This window comes from Cololabis saira, chromosome 20 (assembly GCF_033807715.1).
Source record: "Cololabis saira isolate AMF1-May2022 chromosome 20, fColSai1.1, whole genome shotgun sequence".
Lineage (NCBI taxonomy): Eukaryota > Metazoa > Chordata > Actinopteri > Beloniformes > Belonidae > Cololabis > Cololabis saira.
The window spans coordinates 14,403,916-14,429,148 of record NC_084606.1 but is presented as its reverse complement, the minus strand read 5'-3'; the positions used below and the strand labels follow the sequence as shown (position 1 = coordinate 14,429,148).

General features: G+C 40.2%; 1 protein-coding gene across 5 annotated transcripts in view; it reads left to right on the top strand.

Moving 5' to 3' along the window:
* Positions 1-25,233, top strand: part of LOC133419935 (RAS guanyl-releasing protein 2-like) — a 76,614-nt gene that overhangs the window by 35,847 nt on the left and 15,534 nt on the right. For 4 of the 5 annotated variants that reach the window (XM_061709411.1, XM_061709413.1, XM_061709414.1 and 1 more), the window contains 6 exons: positions 2,821-2,937; positions 4,065-4,346; positions 12,243-12,317; positions 14,761-14,883; positions 18,118-18,233; positions 18,333-18,474. In XM_061709411.1, the coding sequence (XP_061565395.1) occupies positions 2,821-2,937; positions 4,065-4,346; positions 12,243-12,317; positions 14,761-14,883; positions 18,118-18,233; positions 18,333-18,474 (855 nt within the window). The remainder of the gene's footprint in view (positions 1-2,820; positions 2,938-4,064; positions 4,347-12,242; positions 12,318-14,760; positions 14,884-18,117; positions 18,234-18,332; positions 18,475-25,233) is intronic. The other variant, XM_061709412.1, reaches the window with a different exon arrangement.

The following is a 25,233-nucleotide window of genomic DNA, read 5'->3' as shown; positions in this document are numbered from 1 at the left end:
ACGACTCTTTGTCAAACCATTCAAAAGTTATGGCAGAGAAAAGTATTCTAGGGGGCGCTGTTGAGCCGTTAGGCCACGCCCATTAATGCAAACCATGAAATATCAAATTTATCACCAGGCCTGGCTTGGTGCAAAATTTGGTGACTTTTGGTGACTATCAAATATGGACCAATCAGATGAAGGGGGGGCGCGCCTTATGGCGTCTAGCGTCGCCACGGTAACACTTTTGAAAGAGAAAAGTAATGCGCGTAGTCGCATGATGGAGACGCACATTTTGATGTATAACACACTTGGGTGCACGTTACGTTTCGGGCCGTATTAATTCTCGAATGAATGGCATAAATTTCGCCAAAATGACACAATTTATTCAAAATGGCCGACTTCCTGTTCGGTTTCGGCCATGGCTCCAAGAGACTTTTCTTTAAGTTGCGACATGATACAGGTGTGTAGCGATTTTCGTGCATGTACGTCAAACCGTATTGTGGGGCTTGAGGCACAAAGTTTTCCGGGGGGCGCTGTTGAGCCATTTTGCCACGCCCATTAATGCAAACCAATAAATATAACATTTTTCGCCAGGCCGGTCTTGCGTGCAAAATTTGGTGGCTTTTTGGACACGTTTAGGGGGGCAAAAAGGCCCTCATTTTGTCAGAAGAAAGAAAGAAAGAAAGAAAGAAAGAAAGAAAGAAAGAAAGAAAGAAAGAAAGAAAGAAAGAAAGAAAGAAAGAAAGAAAGAAAGAAAGAAAGAAAGAAAGAAAGAAAGAAAGAAAGAAAGAAAGAAAGAAAGAAAGAAAGAAAGAAAGAAAGAAAGAAAGAAAGAAAAAAAATTCCTACAGATACAATAGGGTCTTCGCACTGAAGGTGCTCGGGCCCTAATTAGGTCACGAAGAAAAAAAACATCACTCTAACATGGCGTAACCTCTGTGAAGAAGTGCATTTAGGCTCAATCCATTAACTTTTGCTGACTCTAACCAAATATTTTAAGTGATACTGAACATCTAAGAAGACTTCTTAATTAGGAATTAAACTCAGGTATCCTGATTGTGAGTCCTGGAAAGCATTTCACCACCAGGCCTCATGATCATTTACCTTAAAGCGCTGCTGTAGCTGCAGACACTCCCTCAGGGACACGGGCATAGATAGCATCACAATCTTGTTTACTCCTTCACTTGAAGACTGCATGTTTTTTTTCTAAACCCGGTCTGAGCTTTTGCTTCTGCTCACTGAGATTATACATGTACGTTGATGTCTGAAAGAGCGTGCTCACAGAAGATTTGCGCCCTAATCATTTCCAAGTTCTAAATGCTGCAGTCTGTGTTTTACTGAAAAGTAGCTTGGTCTGTGCGCATGCAGGACAAAAATAGCGTTGGAGCTGCTTTCACGTGCATTCAGAGGCAGCACAGAAGGTAGTCTTAAAGCACTTGACATTTCTAAATCTGCCCTCAGGGTGCACTGGTTGTGCCCCATTACAGCTTCCTGTGGGGTGCACTTTACAAATGCCTCGTGTTCATTTTCACGACTGCCATCCCAGATTGTGATTCTTTTACAGCGAAAAAGCTCGTTTCCACTTGATTTCTCTTTCTGTTTGCTGTAAATGTGCCTTCTGCTTTTGGCAAACAGACCAGATGAGCAGTCCCCCAGCCCCTATTGTAGTGTATATTGTTGCATTTTGTTCCATTTCCACCTGACAACAAAGCCTTTCCCGGGCCTTACTGATGTGCACGTGTGATGCAACCCAAAGCCGTACTCTCCCAATAATGGGCTGCCTTCCACGATGCTTTACAAATTGATTCCAAAGGGTGTTTGAGCCGGATCAAATGATCCCCCGTGGCAGCCCTCCCACACAGCTGTGACCCCATCGATTTTCAGTGAGGTGCCAGCAGGCTGAAGGGCAGCATGGAGCCCTGCAGAGTGCCATTCAGTATAAGTAAGCCAAACTTTACCACAGAAAAATGAAAAAAAACAACAGGATTTCCAGCTATGAATCAATGGGTCAATGTGAATCTGAGCTCTGCAGGGATGTTACAAACCTAATCACTGGGTTTGCCCTCATAAGCAAGAACTTGTTCATTGGTGTATCTTAGGGCTGGGCGATATGGACCAAAAGTCATATCTCGATATTTTCTAGCTAAATGGCGATACTCGATATATATCTCGATATTTTTTCTGTGCCTTAATTGGGGTTTCCCCCAAAGCATTATAGCATAGCATCTCTGTTAGCATCTCTGTTAGCTTCATTTTTTTCTGAGGCAAACCCTTAAAAAAACAGTCAGTTTTAATACAAAGCCTCGTGCCAAATGTCACACAGGTACCTTTGTTAACAGAGGTCTGCACAATATCAAGATGTATAAAACAAATGAAATAAAAATAAACTGCCTGCATATATAGAATAAAAATGCTTCTTGAATAAAATAAAACAAATATCCCTTTCCTGCATAGCAATTACATTAAAATACACTGTGAAATTAATACAATGTAGACAGTAACAGGCAGACTTTTCCACTGAGGTTGACAGTTGTGCAAATAACAAAACATTTGTGCAATTCTCAAATAAAACATTCAAGCCAATTTGTCACAAAATAAGCTATATCAAAATCATTAAAAACATTTTTTTTTTTTTTTTTTTTAAATCGATATAAACGATATTGTCTCGTACCATATCGTGTTTGAAAATATATCGATATATATTAAAATCTCGATATATCGCCCAGCCTTAGTGTATCTCTTGTACTGCTCCCTATCATCCCTGTTTCTCCCTCCCAAAACCCTTTGGAAGCTAACTTTTGGCAATGATTCACACATTCATATCTCTTCTGTCGACAGAAGCTGCTGCAGTTGCAGAACTTCAACACCCTGATGGCGGTGGTGGGCGGCCTCAGCAACAGCTCCATCTCTCGCCTCAAAGACACGCAGGCTCACGTCAGCGCGGAGACCAACAAGGTGTGGTTACCTGCTGCCCCTCGGCCGCCTCTGCTGCCTCCCGGGCGTCCATAGTCAGGGACGACCAGAGCCATCCGATGTTGGCACATGTCGATGCGCTCGGCTGGCATGTGTGATGGAAACGTGACTCAGCAGTCCACATCTCCTCTGTGAGAGCTGCCAAGCCGCTTATTCGAGCCCATTACTCCTACACAGTATCTTTTTAGAAACATAGATTTGAGCCGCATGACTGGAAAGTAGAGTACGACAGTTGGAGGGAGTTGAAGTGTTTCTTCGTTTGGGTAACTCCATCTGGAGTGAAGTTTCAAACTAAATGTCGGATTCTTTTAAACAATGCACACGTTTTCTATTGTTTTTTTTTTCAATATCTTTTTTTTTCACAAAAGAAAGGCAATCAGAAACATCCTTAATGACAGGCGGTCTTACAATTTTCTTTTGTGCACACTTTCCAAATATCACCTACAACCCCCCCCCCCCCCAAAAAAAAAACAAAAAACAAAAAAAAAAACAAAAAAACATAAACACGAAATAACTAAATAAATAAAAATAAATAAACTGGGAGAAAAAAAATGAAAATAACATCAGTAAGTAACAGTAGGGGCATCAAAACTCAAATAGCTACAGATACATAAAGTAAATGACAGCAATAAAATAGCAATCAGGGAACAATGAAGTTCTCTAAAGCAGAAAATAATGGGAACCAAAATTCTTGAAAAAGATGGCCACGGTTATATTTTTCCAATTTTAACTTTTCTAATGGTAGAAATGCTGTGATTTGGTCTATGAAAGTCTCATAAGATGGAGGGGAATCGTTCTTCCAAAATAAAAGTATACATTTTTTTGCAAAATAAGTGATCAAAATTAATATCCTGCATTTTTTGTTATGTAGTTGTAAATTATATGTGTCATTTAATAAATATAAACTACTGCTTAAATCAAATGTTTTGTCCAGGATTAATTGTGTAAGGGAATGAATTGAGTTCCAATAATTTTGTAAGCGGTCGCATTCCTAGAACATATGCATAAATGTCTCCTCTATCTTTTTACACGTTTTTTTATTTGATAACACTCATATAGCATACATCTCCTAAAATCAATGTAATTCCCCTGGATTTGCTCAACTGCAGGTTTTTAACAACCTAATTGAACTGGTGACATCGTGCGGGAACTACAGCCAGTACCGCAAGCGCTTCTCCGAGTGCTCGGGCTTCAGATTCCCCATCCTCGGCGTGCATCTCAAAGACCTGATAGCTGTGCACGTGGCACTGCTGGACTGGGCGGACAAGGAGAAGACTCGGGTCAACCTGGCGAAAACCCAGCAGCTGTACGCCATCCTTCAGGAGCTGGCCCTCATCCAGAACACGCCGCCCCAAATAGATGCCAACACGGACCTGCTCAACCTGCTCACGGTGAGTACAAAAACACTGGAAGTGGAAACTCGGATGCGAAGCACGTCGTTGGCAGAAATGGGGTTATCATCGACCAAAAGTTAACATGGAAACAACACATTGAATATATTAAAGGGAAAATTTCAAAATCACTCGCAATCCTGTATAAATCCAGAAATATACTGAATTCCAAGGCCTTGCATTTGATTTACTACTCATTGATTGTTCCCTATTTATCTTACTGTGTGGAATTGTGGGGATCCACATTTAAAACCACCTTAAATTCAATAATAAAACTTCAAAAATGAGCCATACGTATCATCAATAAGGCTGATTACTACGCTCACACAGAGCCACTTTTTATAAATTCTCATGTTATTAAATTTTATGATTTGTTTTATTTTAAAATCATGCAAATTATGTCTAAAGCAAAATCAAAAATGCTCCCTGACCCAATACAGAGGTTCTTTTCAATTCAGGAGACAATCTTAGAGGTGTCCGTAATTTCACAGTACAAATGGCTAAAAAAGGTATGAAAAGGAGATGTGTCTCCATCGTTGGAGTTAAATTCTGAAATGATGCCAAGATAAATTTAAAAACATGTAATTCTTTTGTTGTATTTAAGAAAATGGTTTGTAAAGCTATTTTTGAAGCTTATAAGTGCAATTGTCCATCTGTAAATGTTTCTTTGCTTTTCTATTGTTTCTTTGCCTTTTGTTGTTTCTTTGCTTTTCTATTCTCTTTTTGGTTTTCTGGAGGTCGGTAGCCAAAAATAGAAAGTTGTTAATATAGGATAGGCTTTTATAAGCATTTTGCTTCAGCCTATGCCTTTTCAGTTATTGTTCAACACATTTTTTTGGTTTTGTATGAAAAGTTAATGCTGTGTACAATGTTTTTTTGGTGTTGTTTTGTGTTGCAATGACTGAATAAACTTCATTCATTCATTCAAATGTGAGGAAGAACGAGCCAAAATAAAAGGCAGCCTTTTTTGAGACGGGCATTTTCTGCTGTGATTGGACTGTTGCAGCCAGATGGTAAAAATCTGTGTGCAGAGATTATACGGATCCAGAAGTGCTGGTGCAATTACAGAGCATTTGTGGTTTGCCTTTGCATGTCGCCACAATGGACTGGAAATTAAACAAACAGGATGTGATGAAAGTGGAGACTAACAGCTTTAATTTAAGAGGTTTCACAGGAATTACAGCTGTTCAAAGCGAAGCACCTACAAGTACCGTCAATTCAATTAATTTCAATTCAGCTTTATTTTTAAACGGCAACAAATCATGGCAAATACCGGCTCAAAGCACTTCAAAAATACAGTTCAACTCATTTCAAATTAGTCAAATTAATACAAAGCCAATGATTTAACAATAATAGTTATTGCTTCGCAAAGGAAACCAACAGATTGCGTCAAAACCTTCCCTTGATTCCCCGTCCTGAACAAGCACCAGGCGACTGTGGAAAGGAAAAAAAAAAACCCGCCTCTAATAGGAAGAAACCTCTGGTAGAACCAGAGTCAGGAAGGGCGGCCATCGGCCTGGACCGGTTGGGGGTTGAGAGGACAGGAAGGAGAAGAGAACAGCAACAACAGATCAGGAACTCCCGCTGGGAAGAAGGGCAACAACAATGATGCCATTAATAGAGTTGGAGTAGAAGACAACATAGTGAGGAAAGGTGCATCGTGGGAGGTCTCACAGCAGCCTAGGCCTATAGCGGCAACCACGCCCGCCGATAGGGGGGGACAAACGGGTCTGTTGTCCCGGGCCCAGAGTAGGGGGGGGCCCAGAACTGGAAAAAAAAAAAAAAGTTTTCATTAAATTATGGAATCATTTTTCAAAATGTTTAAAAATATGCCTATTTGTGGAAAAGATATGTAGTATTTGAGTTACATAAAAGCTTGTTATTTGTTTTCTTCCTAATTGTCCTTGTGGTCAAGAACCACCAACACAAAAATGGTTTGGCCGCTGATCAAAATTTGATGTTATCATTTAATTCAACCATTAGAATGGTCAAAATGTCCGGTCAGCACAAGTCCGGTGCTCAGAAAAGAAGAGAAGAAGAAAATAGAGGCCTCAGAGATTCTCTACACAAATATTTTAAAAAGGGTGGTGACGGTGAAGCTGGAATTAATAAAGTCAGCGTAGAGCAAGGTAAGAAACAGCGCAGCCAACGTTTACCAACCTTGTAACTTAACCTAACTGGCTAGCTTTAATGTTAACGTCCATTAGCTTGTATAAAAACCTGAAGAGCAGAGGGAGAGGAAGAGGGAGAAGAGATCCGGGTGTAGGGGGGCCCATCTTAGATTATTTTGTCCGGGGCCCCGGCAGGACTGTCAGCTGGCCTGGCGGCAACTAAGGGGTGCTTCAGGGCAGCGGAGCCATCACTAACGGCAAGCTGAATCAGAAAGGGAGGTTTTAAGCTTAATGTTAAAGGTAGAGAGGGTGTCTGCTTCCCAAACACAAACTGGCAGCTGGTTCCAGAGGAGAGGAACCTGATAACTGAAGTCTCTGCCTCCCAATGTACGTTTAGAAACTGTAGGGACTTAAGTACATCCGCTGTCCCAGAGCGAAGTGCTCTGCTTGTGATGAAGCTTGGTCATTAAGAAGAATACACTAAAGAATATTTAATTTCCTTGCCTTAAAACAGTCTGGAGTTGCTGGTGCAGCAGGTTTATCCCTCCTCATCTGCAATGTGAAGCAAGACCCTATCAGTGTTGTTGCATTTGTCTGAATGGCAGTAGAATATAGATCTGTACATGAGCTGTTGCTTTCCTCGTCTAAACTCTCCCCGCCATTCTGAGATAACCTTATCCTGGTTTAATCTGTCCTAAGAAGCTGATTCAAAAACACGGGAAGCTTCTTAGATTTGATTTTGCTTGCAAAAGGTTTCGCTTGGAGTTTTATTGAGTTCTGTTGATCCACTTATCTGCGTTACTGGTCTTGAAGCTAAGAGGGAATGGACGGCACTGGGGTCTTTTCAGTTTCTTGTCAAAATGATGGAGCTGATACGGTGCTGCAAATTCTGAAAGGAAAATACCTTATTTTTGTGATACCGCTTAAAATAAAGCTGAAAGTTTCCACTTTTATCATTCCTCAATTGTTTTATTCAAAAATCATTTTGGTGGTGTGTAAAGGTAAAATTATAACAAAAAATTATAAAAAGAAATTATATGACCACCCCCCCAAAAAGAATGGTGAGAGTCACAATACAGAAAAGGGGCAGGCAATAATATTTGTTGCTTTTGAAAATAATTTGACTGTATTATTGAGAAATGAACAGATATTAGTATATTAAATATAGTAATAATGCACATATATATGCCTTAGGTTTTTTACCAGCATGGTATCAATCAAATAATATGTGTGCAGACAAGGTAAAAAAAAAAAAGAAAAAAAAAGGGAAATTAACAGAAGATTTGACAACTGCAAAATCAGGACCTAAAGGGCTACAATTCAACTTCCTGATTTTACAAGTCATCAAGAGCCGCAGTCCTGCATTTTTTAGATGTTTCCCTGCTTTAACACACCCTATTCATTCATTGAGTCATCGTCAGCTTCACGATCAAAACATTCATTCGACTCCGGTGCGTCAGAGCAGAGAAACATCTACAACATGCAAGACAGCGGTCCGTGATGACTGGAACTGGACTTCCGTGCCTGAGGATATGTGATGCTTGGTATCCCTGAAAGGAGAGATCTGAAGCGTGTCTGTTGTATGTACAGATGCACTGATTCTTACATGTTGAAGTGTCCTTGGGCAAGACACTGAACCCAGGGAAACGTTTTCTTCTAGTCGGGGAACGCTTTCCTGCTGGCTGGTTTGGGCTTGTTTGCTAGTCGTGAAAGGTAGTGATGTGGGCCAAGTGTTGGGAAACAGAACAGGCTGCTGATTCATAGAGAAGAATAAGAAATGTCATGTCTTAGAAGAATAGGAACAGCAATACCCATAACAGCAGGAACAACAAGCCTCTAAGAAGAAATTATTCTTAGTGTGATAACGTAGCCAAATCAAAGGGTAGCGTTATTTGTGTCATCATATAAACCTGGAAAAATGGTTTCCCGGTTAATGTATGACTCTTTATCTATAGCGTGCTTTGTGTGAGGTTTACATTTCTTTAGACGGAGAAAAGGAGACTAGTATGTACTGACCACACTTGTCCATACTCGAAGAGCCAAAGTTTCATCCAAGCCACGTGAAGTTGTGCACTGATTTATTTTAACTGAAAAAGATGAGTTTGTTGGGTTTTTAATAAAATCCAGGTGAAGGACTTTATCTGAAAAGAAATCTGCACTACAATGTCTCATCTCTTCCTTTTACTCGGCTTACAAACGAAGGAGCTGCCTTTCAAGGTGCTCTGGCTTTAAGGGAGATCTAAGTACAGCAGCTCATTGAATGTTTTCCTTTACTTCCGTACTTCCGTTTTCTTATTAGTTTTATTTGTGAAGCACTTATTTATCAACTTGCAATAGGAAAAAAAAAACATTAAAATCCTAAGATATAAAAGTATATTTTAAAAGTATTCTGAATATTGCGCTGCGTTTGTTTTGTCTATCTCTCGCAGCAACGGTACAGAAATGAGATCATCTGCCACCGAACTTGTTATTAATTCAAACATCAAGGATTTTAATTAGGATGTAAGGGCAAGTAATTTGTCTTGAAATAAAAAATAATCACCGATTCGTGGGATTAAGCAGTGACGAATCATAGATGTGTTAGTTAGATGTGTTTTAAGGAACAGGTGGAGAGGATATTTTACTTCAGCTACAGCTCCTTAAATGTGTCGAGTCAGTAGCAGAGTCACAAGGATGTTATACATCTTCCGCTGATTCGGTTTGGGCATAAATCTTTCGCGTTGTCACGATCTGCAAAGCAGCTGGGAAGCTGAGGTGCTTTTTGAACCCAAGCCCTTCAGCAGTGCTGTGTTAATGTTTGTGCACCAGTTTTTTTGGCAGATGTTTCCTGAATTTGAGAGAGGGGGAGCTTAAACAATCCCGAGAGATCAGTTGCTCCGCCTGCTGCTGCTGTTAGATCGCTGCTGGCCTTCCCCTCTTCTTACTTCCTTAAAAATCTTTCCTTTTTCTTTTTTTGTCTTTTAATGTTTGCGTTAACTCCAAGATTTGTATCACTTTCAGTTGTTGTCCAATATAACTATTGACCTGTAGTATAACAGCCCAGCACAGCTCTTTCCCCTGACATAGCGTTAGCCGTTTGTCCTTCCTCCTGAATCACTTCACCTCAATAAAATGCAGGAAACATAATTACAATAGGAGAGAGGGAAACAATGGGAGTCCAGCAGTGAGTGGAGTGGGTGATGTTTCATGACAGCTGGCTGAACCTGTTAACCGACACATAAAATGAAAAAAATAAAAACGTAGAAACCAAACTGTTGTTTTAGTACCATCGTGGAACGAGGTGGAGCACGAGCGTGTTGGTGTTAAAAAGGGCTCAACTTAACAGTCTCACTCCCATAAAACCCACATGTACAAACAAGAACGCATTTAACATAAACCACAAGAGTTTACGATCAGTATTAGCGCTAGGCTTGCCACCCGTCCCTTAAAATACGGAATTGTTCCGTAATTGGGAATTAAAAGTTGCATTCCGTATTGAACCAATACGGACACATATTATGCTCTTATTTATTTATGTTATAATCTACAGGTGAAGGTTGGAAAATGTGAATATATTGCAAAACTTCTTCATTCTTAGTAAATTCATCTAAAGGTGAAACAAATATATTATTTCCCACTACATTCAAAGTGAGATATTTCAAGCCTTTATTTGTTATAATTTTGGTGATTATGGCTCACAGTTTATGAAAACCCCAAATGAAAAAATCTCTATATTATGAAATCAATAAACAATTCAATCATCAAAATAATAACAAATAAAGGTTTAACATATCTTGCTTTGCATGTAATGACACTATGTAATATATTAGTTTCACCTTTTAAGTTGAATTATTGAAATAAATTAACTTTTACACCATTTTCTAGTTGAATTATTGAAATAAATTAACTTTTACACCATATTCTAGTTGAATTATTGAAATAAATTGACTTTTACACCATATTCTAGTTGAATTATTGAAATAAGTTAACTTTTACACCATATTCTAGTTGAATTATTGAAATAAATTAACTTTTACACCATATTCTAGTTGAATTATTGAAATAAATTAACTTTTACACCATATTCTAGTTGAATTATTGAAATAAGTTAACTTTTACACCATATTCTAGTTGAATTTTTGAAATAAATTAACTTTTACACCATATTCTAGTTGAATTATTGAAATAAATTAACTTTTACACCATATTCTAGTTGAATTATTGAAATAAATTGACTTTTACACCATATTCTAGTTGAATTATTGAAATAAATTAACTTTTACACCATATTCTAGTTGAATTATTGAAATAAGTTAACTTTTACACCATATTCTAGTTGAATTATTGAAATAAATTAACTTTTACACCATATTCTAGTTGAATTATTGAAATAAATTAACTTTTACACCATATTCTAGTTGAATTATTGAAATAAATTGACTTTTACACCATATTCTAGTTGAATTATTGAAATAAATTAACTTTTACACCATATTCTAGTTGAATTATTGAAATAAGTTAACTTTTACACCATATTCTAGTTGAATTATTGAAATAAATTAACTTTTACACCATATTCTAGTTGAATTATTGAAATAAGTTAACCTTTACACCATATTCTAGTTGAATTATTGAAATAAATTAACTTTTACACCATATTCTAGTTGAATTATTGAAATAAATTAACTTTTACACCATATTCTAGTTGAATTATTGAAATAAATTAACTTTTACACCATATTCTAATGTTCCGACCTTCACCTGTAGGTTATATTCTACATCTGGGCTGATGGACGTACACATCATAGGAGGATATTTCAGTTACTAGTATGGTTGGATGTCTGTACAGTCATGCAGGTTAAATGCTATTAAAGCACTTTAAACTTTAAATCAAAGAATTTAGTTTTTTCATATAAAATAAATAAATTTCTATGCAGTTTAGAGGTTTTGGGGATGTCCCTTTTTTTGGGGTCTGCACTGCTGAAATCGGAGCGTCCCTTATTTCTATTTCTGAAAGGTGGCAACCCTAATTAGCGCAGCTTTTCAAACTAGAATAACTTCTCTTAACCAAGATTGTGTGTGTGAGCAAACTTATCCAAGACAAATATGGCTCAATAAAGTCAACAAGAGCCTTTTTTAGTCTTTAAAGAGCAACAAGTTGGATTGAAGTTTCAAAGCAACGCTAAATACTGAAATTTAAGCAGGAAATCACTTATTGGAGGTTTGAAAATAATACTGAAGAACCAAAGAGAAATATCCATTTCCAGCCTCCCTCCACCTCCTTGAAACTCCTCAACTAGTATATTTGTTGTTTACAAATTCATCAAAGCCCTGAAAGGGCCTCGTCGCTTGACTTCCTGAGCTTTCATCTGCACAACAGTCATCACGAAACCGGTTCAAGCGACATCTTGCAGCCTACGTGTGAAAGTCCAGTGATGAATGAGAGATGGCAACCGCTAGCTCCTTCCAAGGACTCAGGATTACTTTACACAACGCAAGAAAGTGTTGCAGCCATTAAATTACCCAATGTGTTGGCAGCAGGAGCCCCACAACAAAGGCCTCACACTTTCAGCGGTGCATTTCGCAGAAAAGCAAAAGAACTTCTGATGGTGACATCAGATTGTATGTAAAATGAAACACAAGTTGCATAACAACATTTTCCTTAAAAAAGAATGAACCGTTTTTCAAGCTTCATGGATATAACTGACGAGATCGACCGCCCCAAACCACCACTGATGGTTTGCTGCAACATGAAGTATATGACGTGTTTTATGAAGCTTTTCACACACACAGCTTCTCTGTGCAGGTCTCTCTGGATCAGTACCACACAGAGGAGGAGATCTACCAGATGTCCCTTCAGAGGGAGCCCCGCAAGCCAGCGGTAAAGCACATACCCATACACCGCATAGTTGCCGCATAATAGCTTTTTATATGTGTATTTCACATTGGCCAGTGGCCTAATTTCACTCCACTCAGTCTCATTTTTAGCTGATAAACGGTGCTGGTTTTTGCTGCAGAGGCATCCTCCTGCGCTTTGAGGTTTCTAGCCCTCACCTGATTGTATTTCTGGAAGATTGTGTGCTGCAGAAAGCTACAATGAAAGTTAAAGATAGCTCAGTTTATGGTATTTAAAGATATATCATTAACAATTCTTAGAGATTAAATGTAGTAGCAAAATGTGACATGACCTTCATACCCAGAGCCGACTGGAAGATTTGCGAGGCCCTGTGCGAAATGGCCGGGGGGGGCCCTCGCGCGCTCGCTACGCTCACGCACGCAAAATTTTGGGGTTTTTCGGGTCGGATTGGGTGTCTATATGCGCAATTTAAACTCTCCAATTAGCAAAATACTGGATACCTTCCCCTGCCTCATCATCATCTCTTGCCTCGACGCGGGGCCCCGCGGCTGCTTGAGACCCGGTCGGATCGGTGATTTTTGTAACAAATTTATCTAACGAGGCTTTCAGAGAAGCATTAAACTCTTCCATTTTCTTTAGTTTTTTTCTTTTTTCATCCCCTGATGGAAATTTCCTGAATTTATATCGTTCTCTTGACATTGTGTGACAGTTTGTTCCAACTTCACCCGTCTGGATCAGAGCAGCTTGTGTCTGCGCTTGGTCTGATCGGTTGTATTGAACAACAGACACGCGCATCATTGCACATATATTTATTGATATGCACAGACTAGTACACATTTAGGTCTGTAATGGAACGTGACTGTTGATATTTATAAGGGAAAAAACGAAAAAAAAATGAAAAAAAAAAAAATTGAAAAAAAAAAAAAAAACGGCCCATAGCGCGAGGCCCCTTGGGGCGCGAGGCCCCGTGCGGTCGCACGGTTCGCACACCCCTTGCGGCGGCCCTGTTCATACCAGCCACAACAAAAGACAAACACAGTGCACTTAAGTGGCTTTTAGACAGACGCACGAGGTCTAGTGGAGCTGTAGTTTTGAGTTACTTTGACCATTTCAGTTTGCTGTTCATGTGAAGCATCTGCTGACGTAAACTGGGATTTGCATAAAAGAGATCTCACAAGGCCGAAAAGGGATATGAGGTAACAGATTTTCCTTGAGAGAGACCCACCCCAGACGTCTCCGACGGCAGAACCTTCAGTGAGGTCAAGGGGGCTGCAGGCCAGTTAAAGGTCACTGGAACTGGAGTGAGCGCCTTCATCTGGGCTCGCTTCACTGCTCCCAGACCACGACCGCCTCCAATCACTGAGGAGGAAATGAAGTTCACCATAACACACTACAGGACGATGACCCTGAACACTGACGTAAATCCACCAGAGATGCCGTCAGAAATCCCCCTGAACGCTGATGGTTATCAACTCCAGCAGCTCCCCTACCGTTTCCACCAGCACTTTTCATATTTCATGGCTGTGTTTAAAAAAAAGCCACACAAGCTGTGTGTATCAGAATTAGGGTTGCAAAATTTTCAAAGTTGGAAACTTTCCATGGGAATTAACGGGAATATATGGGAATTAACGGGAATATATGGGAATTAACGGGAATTAACGGGAATAAATAAGAAATTTACAGAATTGAAGGTTGGCCCTTAACAGGGAACTTAAATATAGTTGGGGGAAATATATTGTAGCATAGTCTTGGCTAAAACAACCAGATTTAATGCAAGTACACTCCTCAATCACATGCACACAGCACATTGCTTACTGCAGGGCTATTGAGGCCACGCCCCCTACAGGCACTGTGCATTCCTCCATCACATGCACAGGTGATTTCTTGAAGCCTGGAGGCCACACATTTGAGCTCAAAGCACAAGACTATTGAAGCCACACATTTGAGCCCACAGACTATATAAAGTCAAGTAAGTTTTGATAATATTATGGGGTAAATATATTTGATCTATAATGGTATTAATGTTTAAATTGCAAATATTAAATAAAAATTAACACAGTAGCTAGCTAGCTGGTAAGTTAGGTGCTAATGTTTGGATATGATACAGTTTGTTTAAATTACCCCCAATTTCCAGTTAATTCCCATAAATTCCCATAAATTCCCAATAATTCCCATAATTCCCATGGAAAGTTTCCAATTTGGAATATTTCCAAAATTCCCCAGCTTAACTTCCCATGGAAAGTTTCCGGAAAGTTTCCGGAAATTTAACGGAAATTTTCCACCCCTTTGCAACCCTAATCAGAATGTATTTGTCAATATCTTTGGTTGAAGATCAGCGTACCTCATATGGAAAATTGATGATGAAAAAGGTTAAAATATGACGTACTACTTTTTCTTGCCTCTACATATTTATACGCCATGGTTGCCACCTGCCATTCTACTTGGTCTTTGTTTTCTTCCTGTGTAGCAGAACTCCACTCCCGTCCCTGCACCCGAACCCAAGCCCAACATGATTGATGAGTGGTCTGTATCGGTGAAGCCCAACGCCGACCCGACCATCATCAAGAACCACATAGAGAAGATGGTGGAGGTGAGTGTCTCCCAGCCTCTATCGGGGCTCGCTGCCACCTGCAGGGCAACCGTCAGTGTTAAGCTGGTACTGGAACAGTCATGCACGTGGCCCTCCCTTTTTCATAACATTTAAGATGCACAAATCAGTGGGAAGTTAATATTTACTCGTACTATTTCGGTCATGATTCATAAGGCTCGCGAGACCTAATTTGTTGCTGATTTTGGCATTATTAAATGCTGACTAAATACATGCTTCATCCCACTTTGTAATTAAAAGGGCTGTAACAGTTGCTTATGGGTTGAAAGCGCTGCGGAGGGAGCAGAGTGAGCCCAGGGGGGAACTATTTGGATGATAAGTATTTGGAATTCCAGATGAAAATGATATTTGTAAATATGCTGGAGGAGAGCTGCGTCTCCGGCCCCGTGAGACCCCCGTGGCCTTGAGTGGGTTTTGAAGCCGGTGTGAGTAACAGATCAGTGAATAAACATCTAAGACGATTTGTAACCCGCAGCTGTAGGGAATTATGCAATTTTCTGTTTCACCAAAACTCTCTGCAGTTCTTCCTGTTGGAAGGACGACAAGTATTTCTGTTCACCTTTAAACCTATAATCAGTACTGGAGTTGAGGGGGGATGAGGGGGGATGGCATCCCCTCTGAAATAAAAACGGTCAAAATTATCCCCCCTGTAAAACTGATATCCCCCCTTTCCATCCCTTATGTCATTTCATCACTTAATGTGGTATTACTGCTCTTTCAACATTTAGAGTTGTCACCAGAAAAATGTGACAATTTTCACCTGTTTCAGGTAAATTTTCACTTGAAATAAGTAGGAAAATCTGCCAGTGGGACAAGATTTATCTTCTTATTACAAGCAAAAAAATCTTGTTCCACTGGCAGATTTTTCTACTTATTTCAAGTGAAAATCTACTTGAAACAGGTGAAAATTGTTGTTTTTTCCAGTGATGAGTCTTGTTTTAAGTGTAATGAGATTTTTTTTACAAAAATGAGACATTTTAACTAGAAATAAGACAAATATTCTTGTTAAGATTTTGAGTTTTTGCAGTGATCCATTTTACTTAGGCATATTGATAAGTTCAGAAAAGTGTTTTTTATTGTTGTGTTTTGATGTATTAGATGTAAGCCCAGTGGATATTTAAAGCTTACAGAAGGCTGCATTTAACTACTGCTATGTCATTCCTGCAGTATTTCTGCAGCTGTTTTGGTCAGTGCTATTATTTGTAATATATTATATTATTTGTAATCAGCACAAATTATCTGTCCCCATATGATAAAATCTACCATCCCCCCTGATTTTTTTTTACAACTCGAGTACTGGAAATAACCCATTACTTTTGTGAGATTACAGCCTATGTTGTTACCTCGTGGGCTATTTTGGCACAATTAGTTAATTTTCACATCTAGGGCATCAGATACTGCTCTTACATTACAAATGAGCTCTAAAGTCCGGGCTTTTACTGCCGAAGCATGATTGCTTTGTTTTAAATAGAGGCTTATATTGGCTTATGGTTGCAAACTGTGGAGGAAGACACCATAGAGGTGCGTGTGCGCTACGAGGGGAAAGAAAGCAGCGCTAATCCCAGTTTAACTGGCAGAGCCACGCTTCTAAAGAGAGATTACTGGCAGCGACGGATGTATTTCCTCTCCTGGTTAAAGACCAGCACATTTCTAATCAGTGGGAGTCTCCTTTGGCGTCGAGGGGAAGGTGTTGCATCAACAGGCCTGGTAGAGGATCAGCAGGGGGTGAATGGCCTGTGCGCTTCTTCCTGCAAAAGAAAAAAAAAATGAAAAAAGACCATGATTATATCTGTTGTTGCTGCACATCTAAAGATTTATATGCATTATATGTATAATCACTAGGGGTGGGTATTGGGAAGGACCTCACGATACGATACGCATCACGATACTTGAGCCACGATACGATACACATTGCGATATCCCGATTATGCGATATCCTGATTATTATATTCTACATAGTTCACCGAAAAATTTAAAAATGCATTACACATCTTAAAATCCAAGTTGTATAAATGTACATCAGATGATAGTGATGGATCTTAAAATCCGAGTTGCACGTTCATCAGATTATAGTGACAATTCATGGGACAAACTGAGTCAAAACAATGTTTTATTATAACTATACAAGCTAAAGTTACAACATATTTGTATATGTTTTTCATATTATTTACATCATATGAAATTAACATTAAATTTAGTATGAGGTTGCTTTAATTATGTGGCAAATGATAATAAACACAAGAAAGATGGGTACTAAAACCAAGGACAGGCACAGTGATCAGTCAGTATAGATATAAATCCATAAATAAATAAACCTCTGTCCATTATTTTTCATTTATTAAGGACAGGCAATTGTGTTATATAAAAAATAAATTATAAAATGAAATAAAACGTGAAATAAAACCTGAGCTCAGTGCAGGGCCCTCCCAGGGTTGGTAGAGAGTGGCAATGCCCAGGACTGTCACTTAGGTAGGAGCACTGGGTGATATAATGGGAAAAAGATCGGGGATAAAAATAAAAAAATAAATAAAAAATAAATAAATAAAAAAAAAAAAAAATCGATATTCAAATTTTGAATATCGATATTGAATCGGCTGGAAAAGTATCGCGATATATTGCCATATCGATATTTTTGCCCACCCCTAATAATCACTGGGACTTTCAATGACTAAAAACCCTGGCGATGCAGTTGTCCAGTTATGAATGTTGACTGTTGTCAGATTGTGGTTATCTTGTCACATCTCATTAGTGTAGTTTAACAGCTTAATCAGGGCCTGTCAGCGTCCACGAGTGGTCTCGCTCACACTTACCGGTGGGTCTGGTGTCTGAAGTGTGGCTCGTTATAAAATAGCTTTGTGGCGAGTAGTTTTAATCACCGAGCCTCTGAAACCAAGCTGCTGGTATTGTGAAAGAGCAGAAAACCTTGTGAGTTCAGTAGACTCAGCTCCCGAGCTTTTTTTCTGCTGTCACATTGATCCACGTCTCATTCAGGAACCTCACTTGTTTAGAGTTGTATTGATCGTTACCACCGGGCCTTTAGAGTAGTGAAGGGAACACCACATTACACATTTATTTGGGGCAAATTAAAGATCTATCTCAAAGAATAATTGTCAATTATTACAATGTGAATAAAAAACACTTTGAAGTGGGTTGAGATCTAAAAAACTAACTTCACCCACAAATGACTGATAGACACATTTTATCTTTTTTTCACAGTCAGTCTTTAAGAATTTCGACACAGACGGTGACGGAAACATCTCCAGGGATGAATTCGAGGCGATCAGGAACAACTTCCCTTACCTCAGCAAGTTCGGAGAACTGGACAAGAACCAGTGAGCACCTGTGGACTTGTCCACGCCGCCCGTGTAAGCCCCCCATCAACGCCGCCGGCACGCAGCGTGGCGCTCACCTCGCTTTGTCCCTTCTCACAGAGACGGGAAGATCAGCAGAGAGGAGATGGTCGACTACTTCATGAAGGCCAGCTCTTTGTTAAACTGCAAGATGGGCTTCATCCACACTTTCACCGAGGCCACCTACGTCAAGCCCACATTCTGCGAGCACTGTGCTGGCTTTGTGAGTAAACTCACACCATTCACTACAACGACACTTTTAGCCTGTGTGGTCATAAACTGTAAACATCTATTACCCATTTTCCACCAAACTGGTTCCAGGCTGGTTCTGGGCCAGTTTCTGTTTCTGGGCTTTCTGTTTCCACCGACAAAGAACTGGCTCCGGGCCAGAAAAACGGTTCCAAGGTAGCACCAACTCTTTCCTGGGCTCGAGGAAAAAACCTCTTATGTAAAGGGAGGGGGCGGAGTTAAAACCAACGGCAATAGCAAGACGGCGACATTTTAAAATAAGCGACAAATTAATCTGGATGCAGCAAAGCAGCAGTGGTCTGAGGAGGAGTCTTTTAGTGATATGATCCATGGAGGTGCTACACGGACTAAATCCGTATTAGAGCAAATACATTGTTGTTGCTTCAACTTTTGCACGAATGCAAACGCAGCGACGTAACTGATGTTTGCAGCGACGTAATGACGTGGCTCCCCTTAGCACCAGAGGTATGAAAAATCAAACCAGTTCTCAGCTGGTTAAGTTGAACGAGTTGCAAACCAGCACCAACACTGGTCCAGAACCAGCCCTGGAACTGGTTTGGTGGAAAAGGGGTTTATGAGCTCTCTAAATGCTTAAATGACATAATAAATCCCTCACTGTACCTTTTTAGAGTTGGTTTATAGTTGTCAGGTTTCTTGAGGTCTTTAAGTCAAAAGAGAAGGAGTTTAGGAGTTAACTTTTCTCTACAGCCCTCTACTGAGGAGGGTTCCTCTTTTGAGAACCATGGCAGCATGAAGCTCCCAGAGGTGCAGCAAATCCTGCAGGAACAAATCTATTTGACCTGGGGCTGTGATGTCACAGCACACTGCAGTTTAAAAGTCACTCATTCAAAAATCACATATTTTCCGACTTATATGGCCCCTGCCGAACTGATGGAGTTGTTTTATGTCACACTTCATCCCATAGATTGATTCATTTCGTGGAGGACTTGAAAACATGTTGATCTTTGCTTTGCTGGCTTTTATAGTTCCAAAAGGGTTGATTTCTGAAATCGTTTCAAAAGGTCAAAGGTCAGCTGTGATCGTCATAGCATTCCTCAACCCGGGTCCAGGCTGTGCGGACTATTTGCACCTCATTTGTCTCAACAGTCGTGAGAGAGCATCTCTCAGAGGTGCCTCAGAGAAATGCCAATTACCGCGAGCTGCGGCCACATTCAGCTAAAGTTGCATTCTGGGAAATATTGGAGGGAGGTAATTGGGCGAGATGATAACTTTCGTCTGTGGCAGCGTTTCCTTAGTGTGTATGCGGGTGGGTGTGTGTCCTTTTGACCTTAGTTTTCCTCCGAGGAGCTGCCTGTTATTTATCACAAAGCTGTAATAAGAGCAAGAATGCGGCTTTCGGGCCGAAGCAGAGACTTCACATTCGATTCCTTGTATAGCATTTAAGCTACAGAGCGCTCACCAGAGAGGTGTGGCGCAAGACGGCTGCCCGGACTCACGTATGCTACGCATGCTCTTTGGAGGAGCTGGTGTTTTCACATCATCTGGAGGGGAAATTCCAAATAGAGAGCAGGGAGAGATAAGAGCGAGCGTGCCTTTCCTTCGAATATATATCTGCATGTGTGGCAGAGGTCGATACACCAGCCACTTCCTCAACTCGCTGCCTTGCACTTTCCTCTTGGCGCCTTTGCAGAAACAATATTTTCCTCCGGCCCATTTTTCAGCACTTGCTTCAAATCTGCTGTCTAAGCCGAGCCGGGCCTCCCGTAAACACGCCACAGCCCGCCGCCGCCGTCCATGAATCCTCATAACCTGCTGCTGCCTGGCCTGCAGCCTCCTGCAGCCTTCCGTCTCAGTTAATGACTCACGGACCAGCTAAGTGGATTCACGGGGCAAAGAAGAAATACTGTTGAGTACGAGTTTTTTGCATTTGCGGATGAAACGGCGTGTTTGGCTCAAGGCTCTCAGCGAAAACAGACTCCACGGAGTGATTTGTGACTCCCGTCGGGCTTTTGACGGTTCAGGGAATCAAAATGAGGCACATACCTGCACTGCCAGCATTCATTCGGCCTGACAAACACCGATAAAAAAATTAAAATAATACAAACCAATTCCTGCAGATTTTCCACCAATCCCATCATCCAGCAATAAACCCATCAGGCACATTTCTACCTTTTTGAAGTGATCTCACTATACTACGATGGAGTATTAGGGCCAAACTAACAAAACTAAAAAAACTAAAAAAATGGAAATTACGAGAATAAAGTCATAAAATTACGAGAATAAAGTCGTAATATTACGAGAATAAAGTCAAAACCTAATGTTACGAAAATAAAGTTGTAATATTACAGGAATAAAGTCATAATATTATGAGAATAAAGTCATAAAATTACGAGAATAAAGTCGTAATATTACAGGAATAAAGTCATAATATTACGAGAATAAAGTTGTAATATTACGAGAATAAAGTCAAAACCTAATGTTACGAGAATAAAGTCAAACCTAATATTACGAGAATAAAGTCGTAACATTACAGGAATAAAGTCATAATATTACGAGAATAAAGTCGTAATATTACGAGAATAAAGTCATATTGTTGCGAGAATAAAGTCGTAATATTACGACTTTATTCTCGTAATTTCCTTTTTTTTTTGTCTTAGTTTGGCCCTAATACTCCGTCGTACTATACGGCTCTTATCCAGCCTGTAGAAAGTTTGTTCAGTGTCTCTGGTGCATTCGGGTTCATGCTGCAGACTAGCACCGGTATGTACAACTAGGACTAATATTATCCCTTCTTTAGACGCCGGTTACACACACATCCTCAACATTTACCACCGACTTGATCGACACTCATGTTTCTCTGTGTGGAAGCATACAGTCGTCAGATTGCAGTGCAGAGAACCTGACGATGAAGGTATCAGGAGACACTCATGGCTTTTCAGTAAATTAAACGTGCTTGACACTCTCTTTGTTTCCAAACAATGCAGCAGGAAACTAAGCTGCATGTAATTGTTCTAAATGAAAAGCTATAAAGGCCCTTGAAACACCTTTGGTTGCTAGAAGAGGTAGAAAACATGATTTTACTTGCTAAGGAAAGACTGCTGTGTCAAAGTGATTGCAGCTACTTTAATAATGAGCGTGGGAGCTTCTCTCTCACGTTTGTGATTAATGTTAGGATTGGATAGACAGTAGCTGATGGTATCTACCACTGAAACATCGTGCCTCTTCAATGTTGAATGTACAACTTTAAAAGCTTCTTTTTTTAGCTGCCTATAGTAAGAACATTAAATGAATCCAACCGGTGTGTCTCCGGCTTGGTCTGTAGTAGTGTTGTTCTTGTCAGCCTGTTTCAATTTTAGTTTGAGTCTAGTCTTTGGGTCCAGTTATCATTTTAGTTTTTATTAGTTTTAGTCACGTTCATTCTCCTTTTAGTCGTGTCAAGTTTCAGTCGACTAAAAGTCTGAGCATTTCAGTCTTATTTTAGTCAGAATTGTCCAGGACCATTTTAGTCTAGTTTTAGTCAAAGATTGTATTTAGCCAAACCCATTTTACAATTCAAACAAGGTTATCTTATTATTAGGGCCCGAGAATTGACAGTGCGAAGGCCCTATTGTATCTGTAGGAATTTTTCTCGTTTTTTTTTCTCGTTTTTATTTTTCCGACGAAATGCCTTTTTGCCCCCCTAAACGTGCCCCAAAAGTCACCAAATTTTGCACGCAAGCCAGGCCTGGTGATAAATTTGATATTTCATGGTTTGCATTAATGGGCGTGGCCTAATGGCTCAACAGCGCCCCCTAGAAAACTTTGTGCCTCAAGCCCCACAATACAGTTTGATGTACATGCACGAAAATCGGTACACACCTGTATCATGTCGCAACTTAAAGAAAAGTCTCTTGGCGCCATGGCCGAAACCGAACAGGAAGTCGGCCATTTTGAATTAATCGTGTGATATTGGCGGAATTTATGCCATTTCTTCGGCCGTTAATGCGGCCCAAACCGTAACGTGCACCCAGGTGTGTTATACATCAAAATATGTGCGTCTCGATCCTGCGACGGTAGGCATTACTTTTCTCAGTCAAAAGCGTTACTGAAAGTCAAAAGTGTGCCCCCCCTTTATCTGATTGGTCCATATTTGATAGTTCCTACTTTCTGCCATAACTTTTGAATGGTTTGACATAAAGACATGTGGGTGGTGTCATCGGACTCAGTATTGAGTCCTTGACTTTTATTGGTGAAAATTGCATGCGCGAGGGCCCGTTCATCGCTGCCTGCAGCTTTAATTATATTATTGCTACCTTATAGACTCAAGAATACATTCATTCCAGAGACAGAAGACTCTAATTTGAATTTACAACATATTTATTTTTCTCCATTTCTCCCCATCTTTTTCTTTTTTGACGACACATTGGGTTTTCTTTTCCACGTCTATGTAGGAAAGTGTATCCAAAGATGGTTTCTTCTTCTTCTTCTCCAGCCCCAGAGCAGATCCCCGCATTTCTCTATGTAACTTTGTTTTTAATTAACATGAACCTAGAGCTCTGCGTTAACGGCATCAGCCTCTAACTCTGCAGCTGCATCTTCTGGATCTGATTCCCCGCTGCAGTGACTGGGATTGAGGACGTGACGTCACCCAGTAGCAGAACTAAACCAGAGAAACTACTGAAAACATGGACATTAAGGATCTTTGGTAGAACATTTCGTCTCGTTTTGGTCAACGAAAATGAAGACACATTTCAGCAGAGTTTTTATTTTGTAATCTACATTTTAGTCTCTATTTAGTCTTTATTCGTCTACGATATTGCACTATATATTTAATTAATGTTATCGTCACATGACCAGCAATTTCGTCCCGTCTCATCTCATTTTCCTCAGGTGATAAAGGTTCGTTGACGACGATATTTAGTCATAATTTTCCTTGACGAAAGCAACTTCAGTGTGTAGTTCCTTGTGTTTTAGCGTCTACAGAAGTGGTAAAGGTCAGCGGGTGTAGGCAGAGCTGTGACGATAGCGGTGTTTAGATGCTCCGGCTGTAACCGACTTCTCTTTGTTGCAAAGCCTCCGGCGCGTGTGCGAGAGGTTTTCAGGTTTGTGTGCGCGTGGATGCGCGGGTGGCGGGGTGTGTGCGGGCCGGCGTGCGCTGCAGGTCTGTGTGCGTGAAGAGGTCAGGGTATTTTGTGCCGCTCAGATGTGCCAGTCCAGTGTGTGATCTCCAGCTCGGCTCTTTCATGTCATTGTCCCCCCCCCTCCACCCCACTGGCCGTACGCTCCCAGCGCCTCGCTTGATCTTTTCCCCCTTCCACCCCCTCTCCGTCCCGCCGACCTCCTCTGTTCTCGGCCTCTGCCTCTGTTCCTGCCTCTTCCATTCAACCTCGGCGTCGGCGGTGGACGTGAAGACAGCGGTTACGTCCAAGAAATAATCAGGCACTTCTTGTTTTTGGGTTTCCGTTCCAGTTAACAGTTTAACGCAGGTTAAAAAAGAAAAGGGGAAAACTAAAACAGAAGATGCAACAAGACGCTCCTTTGAGCAGGTTAATAGCTGAGGGAGAATAGATGTAATTAAACCACCGGAGTCAATAAAACGGGGGAGATGTAGTGCGATAGTGAATTTTTACTAACCTCGACCGCCGTACTGAGTGTGAGAGCTGATTGTCAAGCTGACGATGGTGGTTTTAAATGACACGGATGAGGATTTACAACAACTGAACGATGACTGCAGATGAGTGAGTGCAGCCTATAAAAGGGGAACGGGAGGCGAGGCCTCCCCTGTCGAAACAGATTGTAGCTGCAATCATTGATAAAATGACATGGAGAGAACGGTACTGTTTAGGGCTGTTCGATTAATCGATTTTAAATCGTAATCGCGATTATGTAATTAGAACGATGTTAAAACGTGAAAATCTTAAAATCGATTTTTCACTTTTTTTTTTTTTTTTATTTTATTTTATTTTTATTTTTTTACCTTGTCTGCACACATATTAATGATTGATACCATATTAATGATTGATGGAAATACCTCTCAATACCTGCGACAAGTGCCCCATCGGAGAGGCTCTTTAGTGTAGGAGGGGGCGTTGTAACATGCCACCGGGTAGACCGGCTCGTGTTCCTTGCAAAAAACTTGCAAATGTGAATAGCAAATGTAATGACTGACATTACACACCTCTACCTCCTTCATGGGTTGCATTATTATTTAGCATGCAAAGACCCAGTTTAGTTTAATTAGAAAATGTCTTGTTTTATTTAATTGGAAATATAACTTACTGTATGTTTGCAAGTGCTTATTTGCTGATTTTTTTTTTTCCAGAGATAAAACTTTATATTTTATTATATTTTTTAAAACTTTTTTTCAACTTATTTTACAGAGTTTTGCACTTTATTCATTCATTTTTGGTTTAATAAGAGCAAAGTTTGCACTTAAAGCCCAATGGGGCAAATGTTCAATAAAAAAACAGCATATTTCAAATCATTTCTTTGCCTTTTGTCAATTCACAAAATAATCGTAATCGTAATCGAAAATCGGATTTTGAGAGAAAAAAATCGAGATTTTATTTTTGGGCAAAATCGAACAGCCCTAGTACTGTTTCAGTGGTGAGCTGGACTTTTCCCTGGGTGCAGCTTTTCAGCGGCTCAATGATGCGGTCATGACACATGTCAATCAGAGGGCTGCACCTCGGTGTATTCAGGCGTAGTTAGACCCCCTGCATGAGAACGGAGAAGAAAGGAGGTTCAAGTGATGGTTGTTGGTGGTAAACTGTTGAGCTGCTGGGATTTCCAC